Source organism: Haplochromis burtoni, unplaced genomic scaffold (genome assembly GCF_018398535.1).
Source record: "Haplochromis burtoni strain Fernald_Lab_line unplaced genomic scaffold, NCSU_Asbu1 Contig_45, whole genome shotgun sequence".
In the NCBI taxonomy this organism is placed as follows: domain Eukaryota; kingdom Metazoa; phylum Chordata; class Actinopteri; order Cichliformes; family Cichlidae; genus Haplochromis; species Haplochromis burtoni.
The window spans coordinates 1,123,720-1,141,493 of record NW_024582406.1 but is presented as its reverse complement, the minus strand read 5'-3'; the positions used below and the strand labels follow the sequence as shown (position 1 = coordinate 1,141,493).

Sequence of the window (17,774 nt, the reverse complement as noted above, 5' to 3'; positions counted from 1 at the left end):
TTTCCACTGTGATTGTAAAATTTGCACTCAAATAGCACCATAATGATGCAGGGGACTCAAAGTGGTCAATAAAACACCCTGCAATTGAAGAGAAACCACCACTGCGGACTGACTCTGACTAGCAGCCCATATTACAATCATTCGACTTAAGTCATTCATAATTAAAGGATGTGCTCTGCCAAAATCTATGACATAATTATTCTGGGCCACCTCTGTGGTTTTCACTCATGGACTCTCCAACGTGCTTCAGAAAAACAGAAGTACCCCTTGGCCACATTCTCTGCTGAATACTGCCCTCTGCAGGACTGAAGCGACATGGCTCAAGAAGTGGGAACAAGTCCACTTTTGAAACGATGTTGGCATAAAGGAAGACTGTTTTTTTGGTCATGCTACCCACTCGGGGATTAATGTCACATACAGAGAGCTCTAAAGGCATTCATGCGCCTTTCATTTTTGCCATAATTCACCCTGCACAGATGCCACCCCGGAGGTCAGCTGCAGAGGACAACTGAAGCCGCTTTGATTTAAGGTGTCATGGGTCATTTATGTCTAAGAGAGAATTATGACACTTTTTTTCCTCATTTGTCATCGCGGCAAAGCTCAGGGTACGTAGACGTGAAAGCGTCCCCACCCACACATCTGGGTGGTCTGCCCACCCAGCTGAGTGTGACCCTAATAAAGAGTTCTGTGCCTCTAAACGGCGCCTGTTCTGCCGCGAACCTCGCTTTTGTTGAAGTGTCTGGGGGCAGTGATTCACGACACATTATGCAAAACAAAGAAACAAATAAAACCCTGTTTGCTCTTAAAAATGCACTGCAAAGATATCGTCTGGATTTTATGGCATGACATAAAATGAGTTTTACTGCCATTCCTAATGGAACGGGCCTTGGTCATTTTCAAGGGCTCACCCCTCGTCTTGATAGTTGCAGCTGGAGGGAAATCCCATTTAATTATGCAAAAAATAAAAATAAAAATAATGCAAAATACATCCTTTAATTTGTGTTGTATACTTGACCCACTTTGAAAGTGTGAAAAAACAATACATTGTAAATATAGTAAAGTGTTGCACTAGAGATACAAACATATTTACGACTTTGCATTATGAGTACATTTTTTAATACTATGTGTGCATATTTCTAAAACTAGTTTATTCAGATGTTGTGTGAAAAACAAACAGCACAATAATCAACTTACCTGTTTTATTTGCTGCATTTCCAGATTTGGAGTATTGTGCTACAGCATGGCATGAATATCCTTCTTTATTGTTATCTTATGCTGGTAATTTAATGGATCTTAATGTATTCATCCATTTTGACACTTTAACATTATTATTTATTACAACACGAAGGAGAGTAATTACTTGTAACTGTTTCTTCTTCTGAATTTAATGAAAATGACTTTGAGGTATGCATCAATGGTGCTTTTGAGTGTAAAATTAGTCATAATAACATAAATAATGTTTTTGTTCTCGTTATTGCTGTGGGATTGTGCAAACTCGTCACATCAAATCACCACTGCAGAGGCTTCCTGTCAAATTAAGTTGTATAGATTAGTTTGGTAATGGATCTTGATATAGTGGATCTGTATCATCAGAGAATGAATGATGACAATATGACTACATCAATAAACTACGCTAGGACAGCAACAGCTCCTCTCTGAGAATTGAATAAACGAGTGAAAGCTGAGATCTCTTCCTCAGAATTATTTCTTTTGAATTTTTCTCTTTTAAAATATCACTTTCTTGTGATAAAATGTTTTCACTATGTCATCTTGTCATCTTTTGTGAATTTATGGTTCTCCAGTTTCTCCTGTCCTCTCTCTTTACCAGTGTCTGCAGCCACCAAATTTGAAGAAGCAGAAGAAGAGACAATGACAGAGGGTGCAGGAGTATGCATGCTGTTGTAACAGAATGGTAATATATTTTATATGTGTGGCTAGTGATGGATAAACCTTGTTGTATCTTTCCTCAAAAGCTCAAACATTGACATGAACAGGTCCATATATATTTTTACATATGAAACTCTGACTGTCTGATGGTCTTTTTGACACTATTGTTGCTGAACTAGAAATTGTCATTCATGACTATAAGAAGTGTTTCAATGAATGATAGAAAATTCCACGTGGCTTCCAAGTATTTAGTTCACAGGTTCCCTGTAACATTGTATCAGTGGATTCTCAAAGTTTTGTTGTTGAGTGTCAGTCCAGGACTCATTCAGTATATGAATGAGTCCTGGACAAGAAGAATTCACACATCAGACACTTTTCATCAGTGTTTGTAATGTGTCTCCACAGAGGCCCAGGCTGGTGGTTCATACTGATCATATTTGTGCAGGTGTATAATATTACTTTTATTCACTAGCACTAGATTATCGAGGGCTTGACATAAAGTTAGCAAGGTTAGCCAATGATTCATGCTTTCGTGTCTTACTAAGACACATTGAAATTTACTGCCAGTCAACAGCAGCATGTTTACTTATTTATCAGGAAATTAGTCTCATCAAGGTAATTTACAGCATCGAAAAGGTAAAACCAAATCCCATGACTGTAATACTGAACACATAAGCAAACTGAAAACTGTGCAGACTGTGATGCAACTGTGATGCTGTGTTAAGGTTATTTGTTCTATTTAGCTAAAACTGACACAATAAATTATCAGACTTCTGCAGTTGCACAAGTGAAGCTTAATTACTACAGCAGCTTGTCCAGACATTTAAATTAATATCTGTTCGGACATAACTGAATGTTATACTCTTCACGAAGGGCGGATATATTGGTACACCTTGGTAAGGTGTACAAAAACACAAATATACGACAGAGGTCTCCAGCTTGCTGAGGAATGATGCAACGACAGAAAATGATCTGTTAGAAAGAGGAAAATCCCACAACACCAGAATACATTCTGATCTGTACCTCCTTCAAAAAAAAACTCCTCTTGAGGCAACAGACCGTTAGATGTCACTGCAGGCAACATGGAGGAGAGTGAGACATATTTCATCAGATATTTTAAAACAGAAACCAAGGAAAAATCTGTGAAGTCTACTATGAAGAAAACACATGAGAGATCTGCCTTAAGGGTTCAAAGCCTTCCAGGTCTTCAAGGCTAATTCAGTGATATATTGGTCGAAAACTGACAACAAGCCTTATAACACAGAAAGTTTGGTGTGTATTGTACATATAGAAACTACAGTATAAAGATTTAAAATATCCCACATTTGACCTCTGATCCCTCCTTCAAGGTCAAAGTGATAATAATGATATATAGAGCTAAGAAGCTATGTTTTTTTCTCCCATTGTTTGCATTGGCAACACATAGACATAGTGAATGGCACAGAAACTTCCCAGCGACCATGTTCAGAGATGGGCAGCCAGCTGTGACCGGTTGCCGGTGAAAGGAAGGAGACAGAACAGAAAACTCACTGTGGAGGAGAGCAACAGATTAGCTAATAACTACTGATTAAATGCAGAATGGTGTGCACATGCAGTGAGTAAAAAAGGCGAATGAAAAAGAAATAGTCAGGACAAAGGTCAAATAAGGTCAAGCTTTTATAAAAATGTCTTTTATCTTTAAAACTTTGCTCAAAATTCTGCTTCCTTTATTTGCATTGGCAACATTTAGGACATGATACTGGTGTATGGGGATTCTATATATCATGAATGAGCTAAATGCAGTTACGTTCTCTTAGAAGTAAATGCTGCCCAGAGAGCGAGTTTGCACTCTTGCATTTCCTTCTTCTTCTCTTCTTCTTCCTTTGAGTGCCTCTTGTTGTGGAGCGGATCCCCTGCTGCTCTCGTGAGGTCAAACATGGCATCACCTTTCTGGTGATATCAGTGGTACAACACGGCTTACGTAGAATGTAGCAGATTGCATTTTTGAGGCTGCAGGTGCACCGTCAGAGTACCAGGTGGCTGTGCGTAGATATGCTGACGCAGCACAAATGGTCTCTTTCGCCCTCACAGACTTCAGAGCTCACTGTGCAAATGATATGGGCAGCCCTTTGTAACAGATGCTCATGCACTGTGGCAGTCCTACTGCTGTGAGCGCTGGCCTGTTGTCACCGGTAGCATCATCATCAGTAACAGCATCATCTGTTAAATATTCATTTGTTACTATGTCTCTGTTTTGCTCTCTGCTTTGAAATGGAAATTGTTGCAAGACAAACTCAAAAAAACATCAGTAGAGGGCGCTACAGCACAAGCCCTGTGTGAGTCCTCTGGATAGATGGCCTAGAAGGCTGTCTTTTTGTTTTGTTTTGTCTATTATTTCTGAAGAAATTAAATTTCTGAATTATTAAAAGAGATGATAGAAATTATAAAAATGATGGTTGTTTTTCTTTTGGGTTTGCTTCTGGGCACTACAGGCAATTATAAACCCTTTACTGCAGCAAAGCATCCAGTACGGGTGCCTGCTGTTCTACAGTTCCTGACAGATAGAAGCATCATTAACCAGCAGATTTCATTTAACCAAATCTAAGTGTTTTTTGCTATTCATCTCTCGCTTTTCTATTTAGTTTGCAGATACTTCCCGTCATATATGCCCCTCTTTCTTCTAGATGTCAACAATTATAACAGCTTCAAAACAAAACAAACGTTCTCCTTCCATTAATATACATAAATATAAAATATATATATAAATATTTTTCTTATTCTCGACAGAAATGGCGAGAAAAGTGTTTACTTTTGGGAGAGGACAGAGGATGGTGTCTGGTCTCACAGCAAACAGCTTGGGATTGACAGCTGATGCCACCACCTGAACTAGCAAAAGAATAATGAGGATCGGGAGGAAAGATAAAAACACACCAGGGGACTTTAATAAAAATACATATTTAATATTCATGATCTAAGCACGGTGCTGAGCGAAAGAAATAAAAGGCATTTCTGCCACAGTGTTAAATGTGAGCCAGTTTGGTTCTTTGCTGAATTCTTGCTGTTACTGATAACAGTCCTGATACAGTGAAAATAGGACTGGTGGTGGATGAAATAGGGCATGAATAGAAATAGCTCAGTAGCCTGGGCACCAGTCTCTGGAGGGAGTGCTGTGTTAGTTGCCTCATGTGTGCTGTTAAGCTGATGGCTGTCTATTCTCCATCCAGGTGCGTGTGTGGGAGATCCAGCCCAGGACTCACAGGCTCCTGGAGTCCATGAGAAAGCATAAGGCCTCTGCCAAATGCATTAAGATTAAAGGCATTGACAAGGAATGTGTTATTGCCAGCTCAGATGGGGCCTGCATAATCTGGGACCCGGTTGAAGCCAGAACTCGCCCACTCAACCCCTTCTGCTTTCTTTTTGCTGAAACACATTCATGTAAAGAAATTATTGAAATGATTTTAGTTCCTAATATTTGCCATTACCTTATTAAACTTTTTAATAACTTTTGCAAAACATCCTGTAAAAATACTTGTTTTCCTCAGGGTGTGCTGTTTCCTCTCCGTGTCTGTCAAGTGGTCACAAATAATTGTGATCTGCACTGCCCCACTGTACCTCCCATTATTACTGAAAGAACCACAGCGGGGCTTCAACACCATAAGTCAAATGAAACAAAACTTTCACCGTGCTCCATTATGTTTGATGAAGTTCAGAAATGTTCAGAAACTATAAACTGGTGTGCTCTTGCCTCTGGTTGTATTTTTTCGTGTCAAGGCAGCCCTAACAGGGCAGCGTGACAGTGATAGCGCATTGTTCTATCAGTTAAGGCAGCATTTGTTCCCGCAGCATACAGCATATGTGACTCAGGAAACCAGATGGGCTCTGCTGTCTACTTCATCTTTAGGGATGACATTTTCTTCTTTGCAGTAAAAGTGTCACGGAGGGAAAACCGGCGCTTCATTTAGAGGAATAACATTAGTTAACTACTGGGCCAAGACGCTGCAGAACTGATTATATATGCTGCGGCACTCTGAAAGAAAAACACTCTGCTGTGTATTTTATCCTTATAATCAGAACTTTGAGTTGGTACTACATTAATGTTTTAAAGGCTTGCAGCTTTATGTGCGAGCCTCCTCACATCAAAGACAATAAAGCATGGGCCGTGCATGCAGGAACATATCAATCTGCTTTATAGCATTTTTAATTAAATTCAATTTCAATGCAATGCTATTCATAAAGAACCAAATCGCAACAATAGTCACCTCGAGGCGGTTTATATTTTAAGGTAGAGACCCTACAATAATCCAAAGAAAACCCCAATGATTGGATGACCCCCTATGAGCAAGCACTTGGTGACAGTGGGAAGGAAAAACTCCATTTTAACAGGAAGAATCCTCCAGCAGAACCAGGCTCAGGGAGGGACGGGGCAATCCGGTACATCTGGTTGGGGAAAAGTCGTCCCTCTTCACCTGTGTGTAGTCTTTTCGGGTCCTCTGTGAGAGGCCTGGATGCTTAAGGGTCCTGCCTGGTATCATTGCCCCTCCTAGGACTGCACTTCTAGGCAAAAATCTTGGATGTCCTTCCTGGGATCTGCTAGAGTCACTCACCCTGAACAGACACCAGCAGCAAGAAAGTCCTGGGTTTGAATCCACCATGAGGCAAGGTTTGTGTGTTCTCCCCATGTCTGTTGATTCAGAATTTCTCGTAGGTGTGAATGTTTGTCTGTCTATGTTAGCTCTGCGACAGACTGGCGACTGGTCCAGGGGAGACGGGGGTTTGAGAATCTCTCTAAACATAACATCAAATAACTGAAAGAGGAGGCTGAAACAGGAAGGAGGCAACTGCCAAACAGAGGTGATTACGGCTTTGCCACAGACAGCTCAGCATTATAATGATAGATGGTAGCCACTCAAAGGTGCCCAAGGCTCATTATTTCCGAAGTTAAAAAGTTGGATAGTGAATGAAGCAAATATTTTGGTCCAAGACTTTTGGCAGACTTCCTTGTAGCTTCATTGGACTTAAAAAAATCCTGAGCAGATCTGATTTGCTGTGACTAAGAAAACATAAAAAAAACAGTCTGTGCAGAAGCACAACTTCAATTTAAACATGATTTAATTTCATGGAAGTTAGATTTGCTTGACTATATTTTGCATTGCTTCTGTGGTTTCACGTGAAAAGGTGGTGTGTTTGGGAAGTGATGCATGACAGACAGAGAGAGACTTCCTCTTTGAGTCAGATGCTGCTTGGAAAGTAGGCCTCCGGCTTTGCTTGGTTGGGTACGGGCCTTCAGACTCAGCGTGTAGTATTCAGACTGCAAGCCCTTCTGCTGTATGCACTGACAGCTCTTTCAGGCTCTCAGCTTAGAGCACTTCATGATTTTTCTCTCTTTCCTCTCAAATTGAGCCTCCTGGTGGGATTGTTGTTTCCTACCGACAACAACAGCAGGTATTTCATATCATCATCAACGCCACTATGAAGGGAAGAAGAGTAGGAGGCTCTCGGAGAAAACTTGGCTCAGTCTCACTCATCAGGTTGCATTAGAAGGCAGGAGGAGCTTTGGTCATAACGCTTTTGCTCGCTGCTGCAATAAATCTGCAGTTTTTAGTGTTATTATAAATGACAGCACAGTGTGATTAAACATATCTATGTGGTGAGCAAACGAGATAAGCTCTCCCATGCTTCACGGCCCAGTAATGATAGTAATAATCCAGAACACTGTAACCTGTGATAAAAGCTTCCAAGGCTTAGCTAATGAATTTCTGCTGGAGGCTACTGGGGTCACTCGCACGCGCACACACGCACACGTTCAAGATATGCACCCCTTCTTTTTTATTCAGAACTGCTAGATTTCAGGACATTAGACTAGCAGTTTCATTAGCAGCCATATCTCTGTGAAAGGCCAATAAACAAGAGTTTAATTTACTGGCATTGGCCTCAGGGGAGAGAGCTGACTGCAGGGAGCTTTGACAGCGTTACCCACGTAAGTAATATCATCTTCGCAAAAAACGATTCATTGTATAACAGAAGTTGAGGTATGCTGGCAGTAAAACGTGGAATAATAAAGGAGACTCCATATAAAAGATGCACTGATGCAAATGTATCTTCAGCCAAAGGATCTGTGGAATGTGGAAATGTGAAATGAAAGATCTTACACTTGTGATGACTTTAGAATAGCATTATTGATTTCTTCATAAAACAGCCTCACGCTGCATTCGATTTTGTGCTGACGTCTAAATGGTTTTCTACTTCATTCCAGTATTTCCCTTTAATAGGGTATTTAAAAGTAGAATGGGAGGTACTTCAGCAGAGCCAGTTCCCAGTTTGGATTCAGGAGACAAACACCCTCTCTACTTTTAAGATTAGACTTAAAACTTTTCTTATCGATAAAGCTTACAGTTAGGGATGGATCGGGTGATCCTGAACCCTTACTTAGTTATGCTGCAATAAGTCTGGGCTGCTGTCAGCTTTCCATGATGTTTATATGCCACTCCAGATTTAATTATTAGTTATTATTACTTTCTGGTTCTCTTCCACACTGTCATTTGTCTTGTCTTCCTCCCCTCACCCCCAACCGGTCACAGCAGATGGTCGCCCCTTCCTGAGCCTGGTCCTGTTGGAGGTTCCTTCCGGCTTAAAGGGAGTTTTTCCTTCCCACTGTCTTTACAATATAAAGTGACTTGAAATGACTGTTTGTTTGTTTTTTGACTCGGTGGTACATAAATAAAAACATTAAAATGTATTGTTCAGTTCAAAACTCTATCTGCTAGAGGCAAGTAAGATTTTACATTAAAACTCATATGATGTAAAATGTTTATATAATTGCTAAACACATGGAAAAGTTCTTGAACATAAGTGCAGGGGTAAAAAAGCTTTTTCAATTTTTTATTCAACCAAATTATCAAGTATAAAAACAATTATTCTGTGCGGGGTGGGGCGGGGGGAGGTGGGTGGGGTCATGGCAAGAGAAACTAGCAATGCTAAACTAGAAATCCTTTCTTTCATAACAGTTCAACATTCTCTGACAATGTCTTCCTAAAAAAAATGTGACCAACTCTTTCATACAAAACTCATCCACATCTTTATTTTAATACACATGCTGACTATTTCAAATCCCCCTTAATTTCAACAGGATTCAAATTCCATGACCCTCCCTTTTGAGCCATTCCTTGTTGCAAAGACCCACTCATGGTTCAACTTAAACTTTCAGGCAGATGGTCCCTCATTATCTTTAAGCATTCTGAGACAGGATGCATAACTCACTTGACTACAAGCTTCCAAACGCTCAAGATAACCTCAGACCATAAAATTTCCACCCTCATGTTTCACAGCTGGTATGAGGTTGCTCCACTGAAAAGCTGTCTTAATTATTTTGTACCAAACATGTCTGTCTTACCAGAGCATTTATCATTACTCCAAATGCTCTGGTGTTTTTCTGTTTCATTGAAAAACTGTAACATTAACGGTATGTACTCTTTACAGCTCCTCTCACTCTGTCTTAAGAGTAGAACAGGGTGAGTTCATTCAAGAATTGATAGTATTGATATAAATGTTGGTGTGACAGGATCGATACTTTGTTTCTACCCTCAGTGTTCAGTATACATCCAACTGAATTGTGTTAAATATTTTTTTTCTTTGGAAATGAAAAAATGTACCTAAAACCACTGTGGACTATGAAAAATGTCTGAACCTTTTTGTGTTGACTGTCACATCATGTTATATGTTATTTATAGCCTGTAGCACATTTAAAGAACAGAAACTGACTGGAAGTGCCTTAGAGACGGACACATTTACATTCCAGGTCTGTTTTTCCAAAAAACTGTTTCAGGATCCATGAAAAAGCTGAGAGGTGTGTTTTGTTGTATTAGCTAATTATTGTGGAAAGCAAAACAGTGATTTAATGGCCATTAAGATCTGTTCATAATTTGCAAAATTGATGATGATTGATCTCAGAAATCGTGACACACTGCTCTCCCCTGCCTTGAACTGCTTTTAAAGGTTAAACGTATATTTATATTTGGATCTAAATGCTTATCCAATGCAACTGTATTAATCTTATAACGTCATTGGGGTGATTTTCTGCCGAATTTGTTTTGACTTTAGAAGTGCATCACGTTCATAATATTTTATTTGTATTCAGGATTTTAAATGACCGGCCTGTATGACCACAAATCAAGCTATATACAGGGCTCTCTTAGGTCATTCGTGTGTGGGGAAAGTGGGAGGGGGCAGCTACACAATCATAAGCCTTCTTATGAAGGCGAAGTTGGGTGCAGTGGGAGAGGAGCGCGCAGTGCTGCAACTGGACGGCGCAGCGGCTCGCATTGTCCCGGCCATGACGAGATGCTGCTTGTGACAGCGGTGTCGGGATGATAATGAACGTCTTCAGTAAGTGTTGGGATGGACGAGGGAGGTTTTAAGTCAGAGCGCGGTGGAATAACAGTGTGCTGTTGTGTCTCTTGGCTCCTCCGCGATGGTGGCACCCCCGTGCGCTTTCCCCTCTGCTATCCGGTCAAGGGACGCTGGCAGAGGAGTGACAGACCGGCATCGGAATTCCTACAATTATCAGTCTCAGAATAGCTCGGCACGGGAGTAGAGGTACTGTCATGGAGAAACAGAGCAGAGCCAACAAGGAGGAAATGCTGACATCGAAGGAGGAGAAGCGCAAAGAGAAGAAGCCGAAATCTGGGAAGCTTTTCCGCAAGAAATCGTTAAAGTCTGTGGGGAGTTTTATGAACAGAATTATCAAAACTTTGGGCACTTTCACCCACTTTGGAGACGCTGACGCGCAGGACGCGGAGGATGATGATGGAGGGTTTCGGAATGGCGCACCTTGCACCCTCAGCGCCAGCTCAGGAATAATCAGAGAGGATGTACAAGTAGTTCGGGATCGGGTAGTGAAAAACACTTCGAGCACGTCGTCTTCTCTGTGCACCGGCAGAGAGAAACTACTTTACCAATACGGAGACAAAATCCCAGGTGTGCTGGGACTGAAAAACCACGGCAACACCTGTTTCATGAACGCCGTGGTCCAGTGTTTGAGCAACACCGACCTGCTCGCGGAGTATCTGGGACTGGAGCGATACAAGATGGACATGAGCCAAACCAGAATGAACGGGGTGGTGAAAAGCGACGGGACGAGGCATGTCAGGGGAGAAGTCACGGAGCACTTGGCGTCACTTGTCAGAGCCCTCTGGACTCTGGAGTACACCCCTCAGCTGTCTGTGGATTTCAAGGTACACCGCCCCCACCCCCACCACCACCCCCGAATTTAGTCTGCAGGTGGTTGTGAGTTGTCTAACGTGAAAGGCACACATAGGCACAAAATGAAAGGTACTGGAAACAGTATTAAAAAGGGCACTGTAGCAACCAGTTAGTTACTGCATTATTAGCTCCTTGGTAAGTACAGGTGTTCTGTTTAAACGCACATAATCACATGTTATTCAGACAGTATGCCTTTAACACCACTATGATTATTCTCAGTGTCCTGTTCAGATGATTATCATTTTGTATAATAGCACAGCACCAACTCCTCTGCCATGGTCAACAACAAGGGCGCAGTGCTTTGCCCTGACACTCCAGGGTTTCCCTGACAGGTGATAATGACACTGGTGCTCAGAGTTGCAGCAGTCTGAGGGCACAAGGTGAGCAGGTGCCTGGCTCTCATGCTGTTGCTGGGTTTGCACATGAAGACTTGATGGATACTACTAACTAAAACTTTAAAAAGGTTCACTCTGCTCGCATTATTTTATGAGCACTGGGTTAGAAGAGGTTAATTAAGGGGAAAATCGTTTAGATTTACCTGACTTGGTCACCTCTATTTTACAGTATTTATTTATAGTAGGTGAAAAAGTTGTGATGCAAAGTGAGCACCAGAAAGAGATGATTTACTTTACACTTAAGAGACTTTCTTCCTTGAGGATCAGGGACAGTGAGCACTATCAGGAGACCCTCAGGCTTTTCCTACTCTACCCACGCTGAAGATAGAGATAGAGGGGAAATGCAACTGTACTTTATCTGCCTGAAGCTCTTCTTTGCTCTGGATTTCTCTGAGCCTTAGCTCAATGCAAGAAGTAGATAATATTGGAGCGGCGAACAAAGAGACTCACAGTGGATCTATTCTTGGAAATGCTAATTACTCTGTGAAGATGACTGCTGAAAGATCTTGACCCCTGCAGCACAGACACGTGCATGATTTTTTTGTCACACCTCATTGTGGTTACAGAGAATCGGAAGGTTTACCTGAAAGCCAGATAGCCAGATTATCAGGGTTTCGCAGCCTATTAACGGAGTGTTGATCATCACGGAGGTTTTTTTTTTTTTGTCTTGACTCTTTTGCTGTCCCATCTGTTGTTCTCTCCGAAAAAGTCCTCGGTCAAACATAATTGATGCTGCCAATAATTTTTCGATCCCACACTTTCATTTCCTTCTGATCTCGGGAGACTCTGATATCACATTTTATTACTAAAACAATAAGAGGAGAGCACGGAAACATCTTGCCAAGATTAAAAGAAAAAGAAAAAAAAAACCCTCTTCTTTATATGTGATGAGATGTTTCCTGCTATAAACAGACACACACACACACACACACACACTGGATTTCTTGGCTGTGGTTTGTAACCATAGGAGGTCCAGAGTTCGTGCTGTCTGGGTTTTCTGAAATTGCCTGTTGAGTAATACCACAGCTGCCTGAAGGGAGGCATTATAAAATGATCAGATAGCTCTGAGGCCTGTTTCTAAGAGGCTAAATTAGCTCCCAGTTGCAGGAACTCCAGACAGCACAAACCAATAATAAACAATTCTCCACAAAGGACTAAGCTTTGCTTTAGTAGCTCTATTAATCTAGTCGTTTTTTAAGTTGATTATCTTTCTTTACTGGCATCTGAAAGTTGCGTCTTTTGTCAGAAGAGGACAAACCACAGTACCCATCTTCATATCAAATTGACTTTTATAAGAAAAGATAAAAGGCCAGGCTTGGAAAGGGTTCTCATTTTGAAAAGGACCCTAGGTAGAATTTATAGTGCCGCACTTTATATTTTAAGTAATGATGCTGCTGGTGCTGTAAATGTCGAATCATCCTGGTTTGATCAGCAGATCTTTACAGTTAATGACTCAGCAGAGGTCTGTTCCAGTCCTGCTGTGGAGGAAAAACAAGCTTTGTGCTACATTCCAGTACCACCTGGCTTATAGGACAGCACAGGTAGAAGGAGGGAGGCAGCTTTTATAAGTATTTGCAAAAAAACCCAAAAAAAAAAAAAGATTAAGTACCTCTGGGTTGCTTTGTGATAACACCAGCACTGGCAGTGTGTCCAAGGCTTCGGCTCCCACTGACGTGTCTCTCACATTGCGGCTGAGGTGCCGAGTTTCTTCAACCTGTGAGCAGATGTGTTGTTTTGATCTGTTCATCGTCGCCCCCCCCAACGGGGTGGTGTGTTTGCACAGAGGGGCCTAGATAGGAACAGAGCCTGAAACTCAAACAATTACTCAACAGCCAGTTTACTGGTTTCCATAACATGAGAGGCCTGAGAAAGAAGGGAGTTTGGGAGTTAGGGTGAGCAGGCGCGACGGCTGGACGGGAATCCTCCTAGCGGCGTGTATTGATAGGCCGGTTTGGGAAGCATATGCTGTGGTGAAAGTGGGTCTTTGTCACAGGTGTGAGTAATTACGAGCTCCATGTTAAGGTTTGCACAATTATCTATGCTGCAGGGTGCAGAACATGACTCACAAAGAGATCTACGTTAGACTGCAGTGATAGTGATAATGGTCATAGTGTTGTGAGCAGTGTTGGTCAAGTTACTTGAAAAAAGTAATTAGTAACTAATTACTGATTACTTCCCCAAAAAGTAATCCCGTTACTTTACTGATTACTTATTTTCAAAAGTAATTAATTACTTAGTTACTTAGTTACTTTTTAAAAACACGATACACAACCTGAATAGGTGATAAAGTGATAGATCTTTCAGCCCAATTCTACTTTTTCTACATACTCCATCATACAAAATGTAATCAAATGGAAAAGTCCTTTTTAAAACTTGTTTTATTAGTTTTAATCTTTTAACTTTATGCATCAAGCAAAAATTTAATTATATGCAACATTCTCTGACTGGAAGAAATTTGTTTAATATTTAAACCTATTTTCTGCACATTCCAGCACATAAAATATATATATTTTATGTGCTGACTAGCGGCCCTGTTGCTCTATTTTCACCTGTAAAGCAGGGGTGGCGTAGGCGGAGGTTTACCCTGGTGCAGGTGTGCCGCAGCGGTCAGTGGAAGAATCCGCGAGTTTCTCTGTGAATTTCCCATTATGTCGTAGCACAAACCGTGCTTGCTTGGAAGTTTAGGGGTTTTTTTCGCTGTAAAAAGAAGTTTTCTTCCCATGCACAATGCTAATGGACACGAATGTTTTTGTCACTTTTTATGGAATCAAACTTAAAGTAAGGTCAGTACTTCCACGCTTTAAACGCTGCACGCTTGTACTCTCTCCCGCACTGGATATATGATCCATTGTTGATCTGCACACAGCTGTTGCCACAAACGTTGTGGCACTGTCATGAGACATTCTTGCAAAAAATCTCGGTTTTAGTAACGCAGTAACGCAGCGTTCCTACGGGAAACTAACGGTAATCTAATTACCGTTTTTGCAATAGTAATCCCTTACTTTACTCGTTACTTGAAGAAAAGTAATGCGCGTTACAAGTAAGGTGTTACTGTCCATCTCTGGTTGTGAGGGTGTTGTTATTTTAACTGAATCAAAAATACACAAAAAATATTTTAATAATTCATTTGATTACATTTAAGTTTTCCATGTAATATTGTTACATAAGTACAAAATGTTCAATTTAATGGAATCTTACTATATATGTATACACACATATATATCTATATCTATATATATATTATTATTAATATATATATATATATGTGTGAAAGCTTTTAGCTATATATTATTATTATATATATATATATATATATATATATATATACATACCAAGCATATTTTTAATTGGTTAATGATTAATTATATGAATAAATACGCCTTTGATTTTATATATTTTTGTTGCATATTATTGAATATTATTGCTTCATAAATATTTGGAGGGCAAAAAACTATGAAGTAAGCACCTAGAGTTATATCACCAATGGTTAAAAAGGAACAATAATAATTTTAACAAGCGCCTGAAATCATTGGTTGAATGTTTAAATAGCTAAGTGGAAATGGATGAAATATAAAGCTGAACTTAAAAAAAAGTAAATAGTTAACTGATGATGGATGAACTGCATAAATATTTAACTTTGTCTAAATACAGTGGCTTGTTATCATTATATCAGAGACACCAAAACAACAAAAAAAGAAAACATGGCCTTTTCCACAGCCTTAATTATATCACTGACACAATTGCCACCTTCAGAGGGCTGATGGTAATTACTGTTATTACTTTGCTGTAATGACTAGCTGCACAAAAGCTTTAGGTTAGCGCAGGTCATGGTTCACAGTTAATGTCAAAGCATTTCTTCAAAACGAGCCTGAATGCCTCAGGCTTGTTCCCCGGCTGTAAACGACTGCTGTGCTAGACTGATTTTCCCCTGATTGGTCTCATTCAGAAATATCTGTAATGTAAGGTATGATAGTGCGATCCTAGGCTGGGCTGTTGGACCGAATGTAAAGTCTGTTTAGATCTTACAAGACACATATTTGAGACTGCAGAGGGTTTATTTCAAACACTGGTACATGCCTAAGACTTTTCATAGTAAAGGTACACCATCTATACTGGTAAAAATAAGCCATCACTGCCAGTGTCACTTTACCCATAACCCAGTGTTCATGGTCTGACTCTGCAAATAGCTCTGATTAGAAGTCACCATAGTCTACCATAATAAAATATGTAGCTTCTGCACAATCTCATATTATGTTGATAGTTCGTGTAGCAGCATCATAGTTTTGATTTTTAAAAAAAAAAGACCACACTTGGAAGAAGTTTGCCTTCAGAACTTCCAGTTTTTGATACACAATTAACAGTGTGAAAGGTCCAATTAAAAAAAAAAGTCACAATCCTTCCCTAAACAAAAATAAACCCCAACTGGCAATTGGTTTTGGGGTTTCTTTTTGCAGAATAAGACCTCTAAGTCCAAAAATTATAAGGTACTTAATGACAGTCCTGGAAGGGAATTAGTGTGATGCTCCAGTGGCAACATGAACATGGTGATATCACATACACAGTAGCTTCCAGGTGTTATCTTCAATTCAATTCAATTCAATTCAATTCCGCTTTATTTACATAGCATCAACTCAAGGCTCCTTGTATTGTAGGATAGAGCCCCTACAACAACACAGAGAAATCCCCCTGTGAGCAAGCACTTGGTGACAGTGGGAAGGAAAAACTCCCTTTTTTCCAGGAAGGAACGTCGGAAAGAACCAGGCTCAGGGGGCGGCAGCCATCTGTCGTGGTTGGTGGGGGGTGAGATGAGGAACACAAGACAAGCGACATAGTGTGGAAGAGAGCCAGGGAAAATAACAAGTAATAATTTAAGTGTGGTGTATGAACACATAGTGAGTGAGGCCCGCAATATTTGCAAAAACATACATAATTTCATATATATTTTCCGTAGGGATTATTAAAGTATTCTGATTCTGAAAAAGAGTCTGTTCAGTTTTATTGTTTTATGACTTCACAAATGACAGTTGTGAAGCGAGTTGACACTGTTGTGTCAGCTGACGGGGACGCCTCCTAAATGAGGAGAGATTTCATGTCTCAGCTGACCTTGAGAATGCCTCCAGAAGAGGCTGAGGAGGTGGCCTAAGATGGGTCTTGGCTTCTCCAGAAGTCTTCCAGACTCAGATGTGGGATAGCAAATGGAATAACAGTGAATGGATTGATACTATATATTTTTAGATTATATTGATATACGCTACCAAGAACAAAGACTGTGTACTATAGAGCTAATGTTATCTGAGCATTTTCACAGAAGGAGGCCGGGTGAATCATAAACTGTTGAAAGTGTCAGTGTCCTCAAAGGGTTAACATAATGGAAATGTTGGTCAACAGAGGCGTGGATTTCCAGTCGTTTCAGCTAAAAATAGCAGCTCTGTATTCATTAACTGTGGTGTCTCTTCCGACTGCCGTATCTTGTAGCTATTGCAGTGACAAAACTCTTCACTTTTTGCTTCCTCGAGATGCATGAGGCAAGGGAAACTTCGCTTTCATGACAAGATCAGAAGACAAGATTAGAGAACCTTATTGCTCAGCCGAGATTATGCCAGCATTTTTTATGTTTATGAATTTTTATGTTCACTTTTTGCTCCTGTCCACATTTCAGTAATTACTTTGAAGAGGCAGTCCCAGCTCCACATCTATTCCTCTATCTTCCTAACAAACAGCTGCACACAGTCAGGCTGGACAGCTGCCCAGCACAACTGCACCTTTTATATTGCGAGCTGAAGCAAAATTCATTTACTTGCTTTTGCACAAGGACACTTCAGGGCTGGTTTAGCTGTTTTTTGTTTTGTTTTTTTTAATTCAGCATATCTACCCATTTATTAAAGAACTGAAATGGTAGCTCTCGACTCTCAATCCTCCAGCTTAGGCAGACACCCTACATCACGTTGGGGTGTAATAGCTTTAAGAGGCATATCACATATTAGTGTCAGTCTTTTGTTCCCTCTGCAATGATCTCTCATCACAGCCTCTGCTTCGCCGGGCTGCCAGCTGCAGTTCACGAAGCAAATTCTTTGCCTAATTGAGTTGTGTGCAATTCACATGTGAAGTGACATTAAACTGTACTTGAGTTGATGCAGTCTTCAACCTGCTTTTAAGCAAAATGTTATCCGCACCTCTTGTTTGATATGAAAATCTTGAAATTTTAGTTAAATTAGACAACAAGGTGGGTAGATGATAAATGCAGATTGGCTAAAC

At 40.5% G+C, this 17,774-nt stretch overlaps 1 protein-coding gene across 1 annotated transcript in view; it reads left to right on the top strand.

Annotated features, from left to right (window-relative positions):
* The first annotated feature begins 10,103 nt into the window (after positions 1-10,103).
* usp43b (ubiquitin specific peptidase 43b) overlaps positions 10,104-17,774 on the top strand; it is an 88,596-nt gene continuing 80,925 nt past the window's right edge. The window contains exon 1 of the mRNA XM_005926667.3: positions 10,104-11,096. Within this exon, the coding sequence (XP_005926729.1) occupies positions 10,467-11,096 (630 nt within the window). The 5' untranslated portion in view covers positions 10,104-10,466. The remainder of the gene's footprint in view (positions 11,097-17,774) is intronic.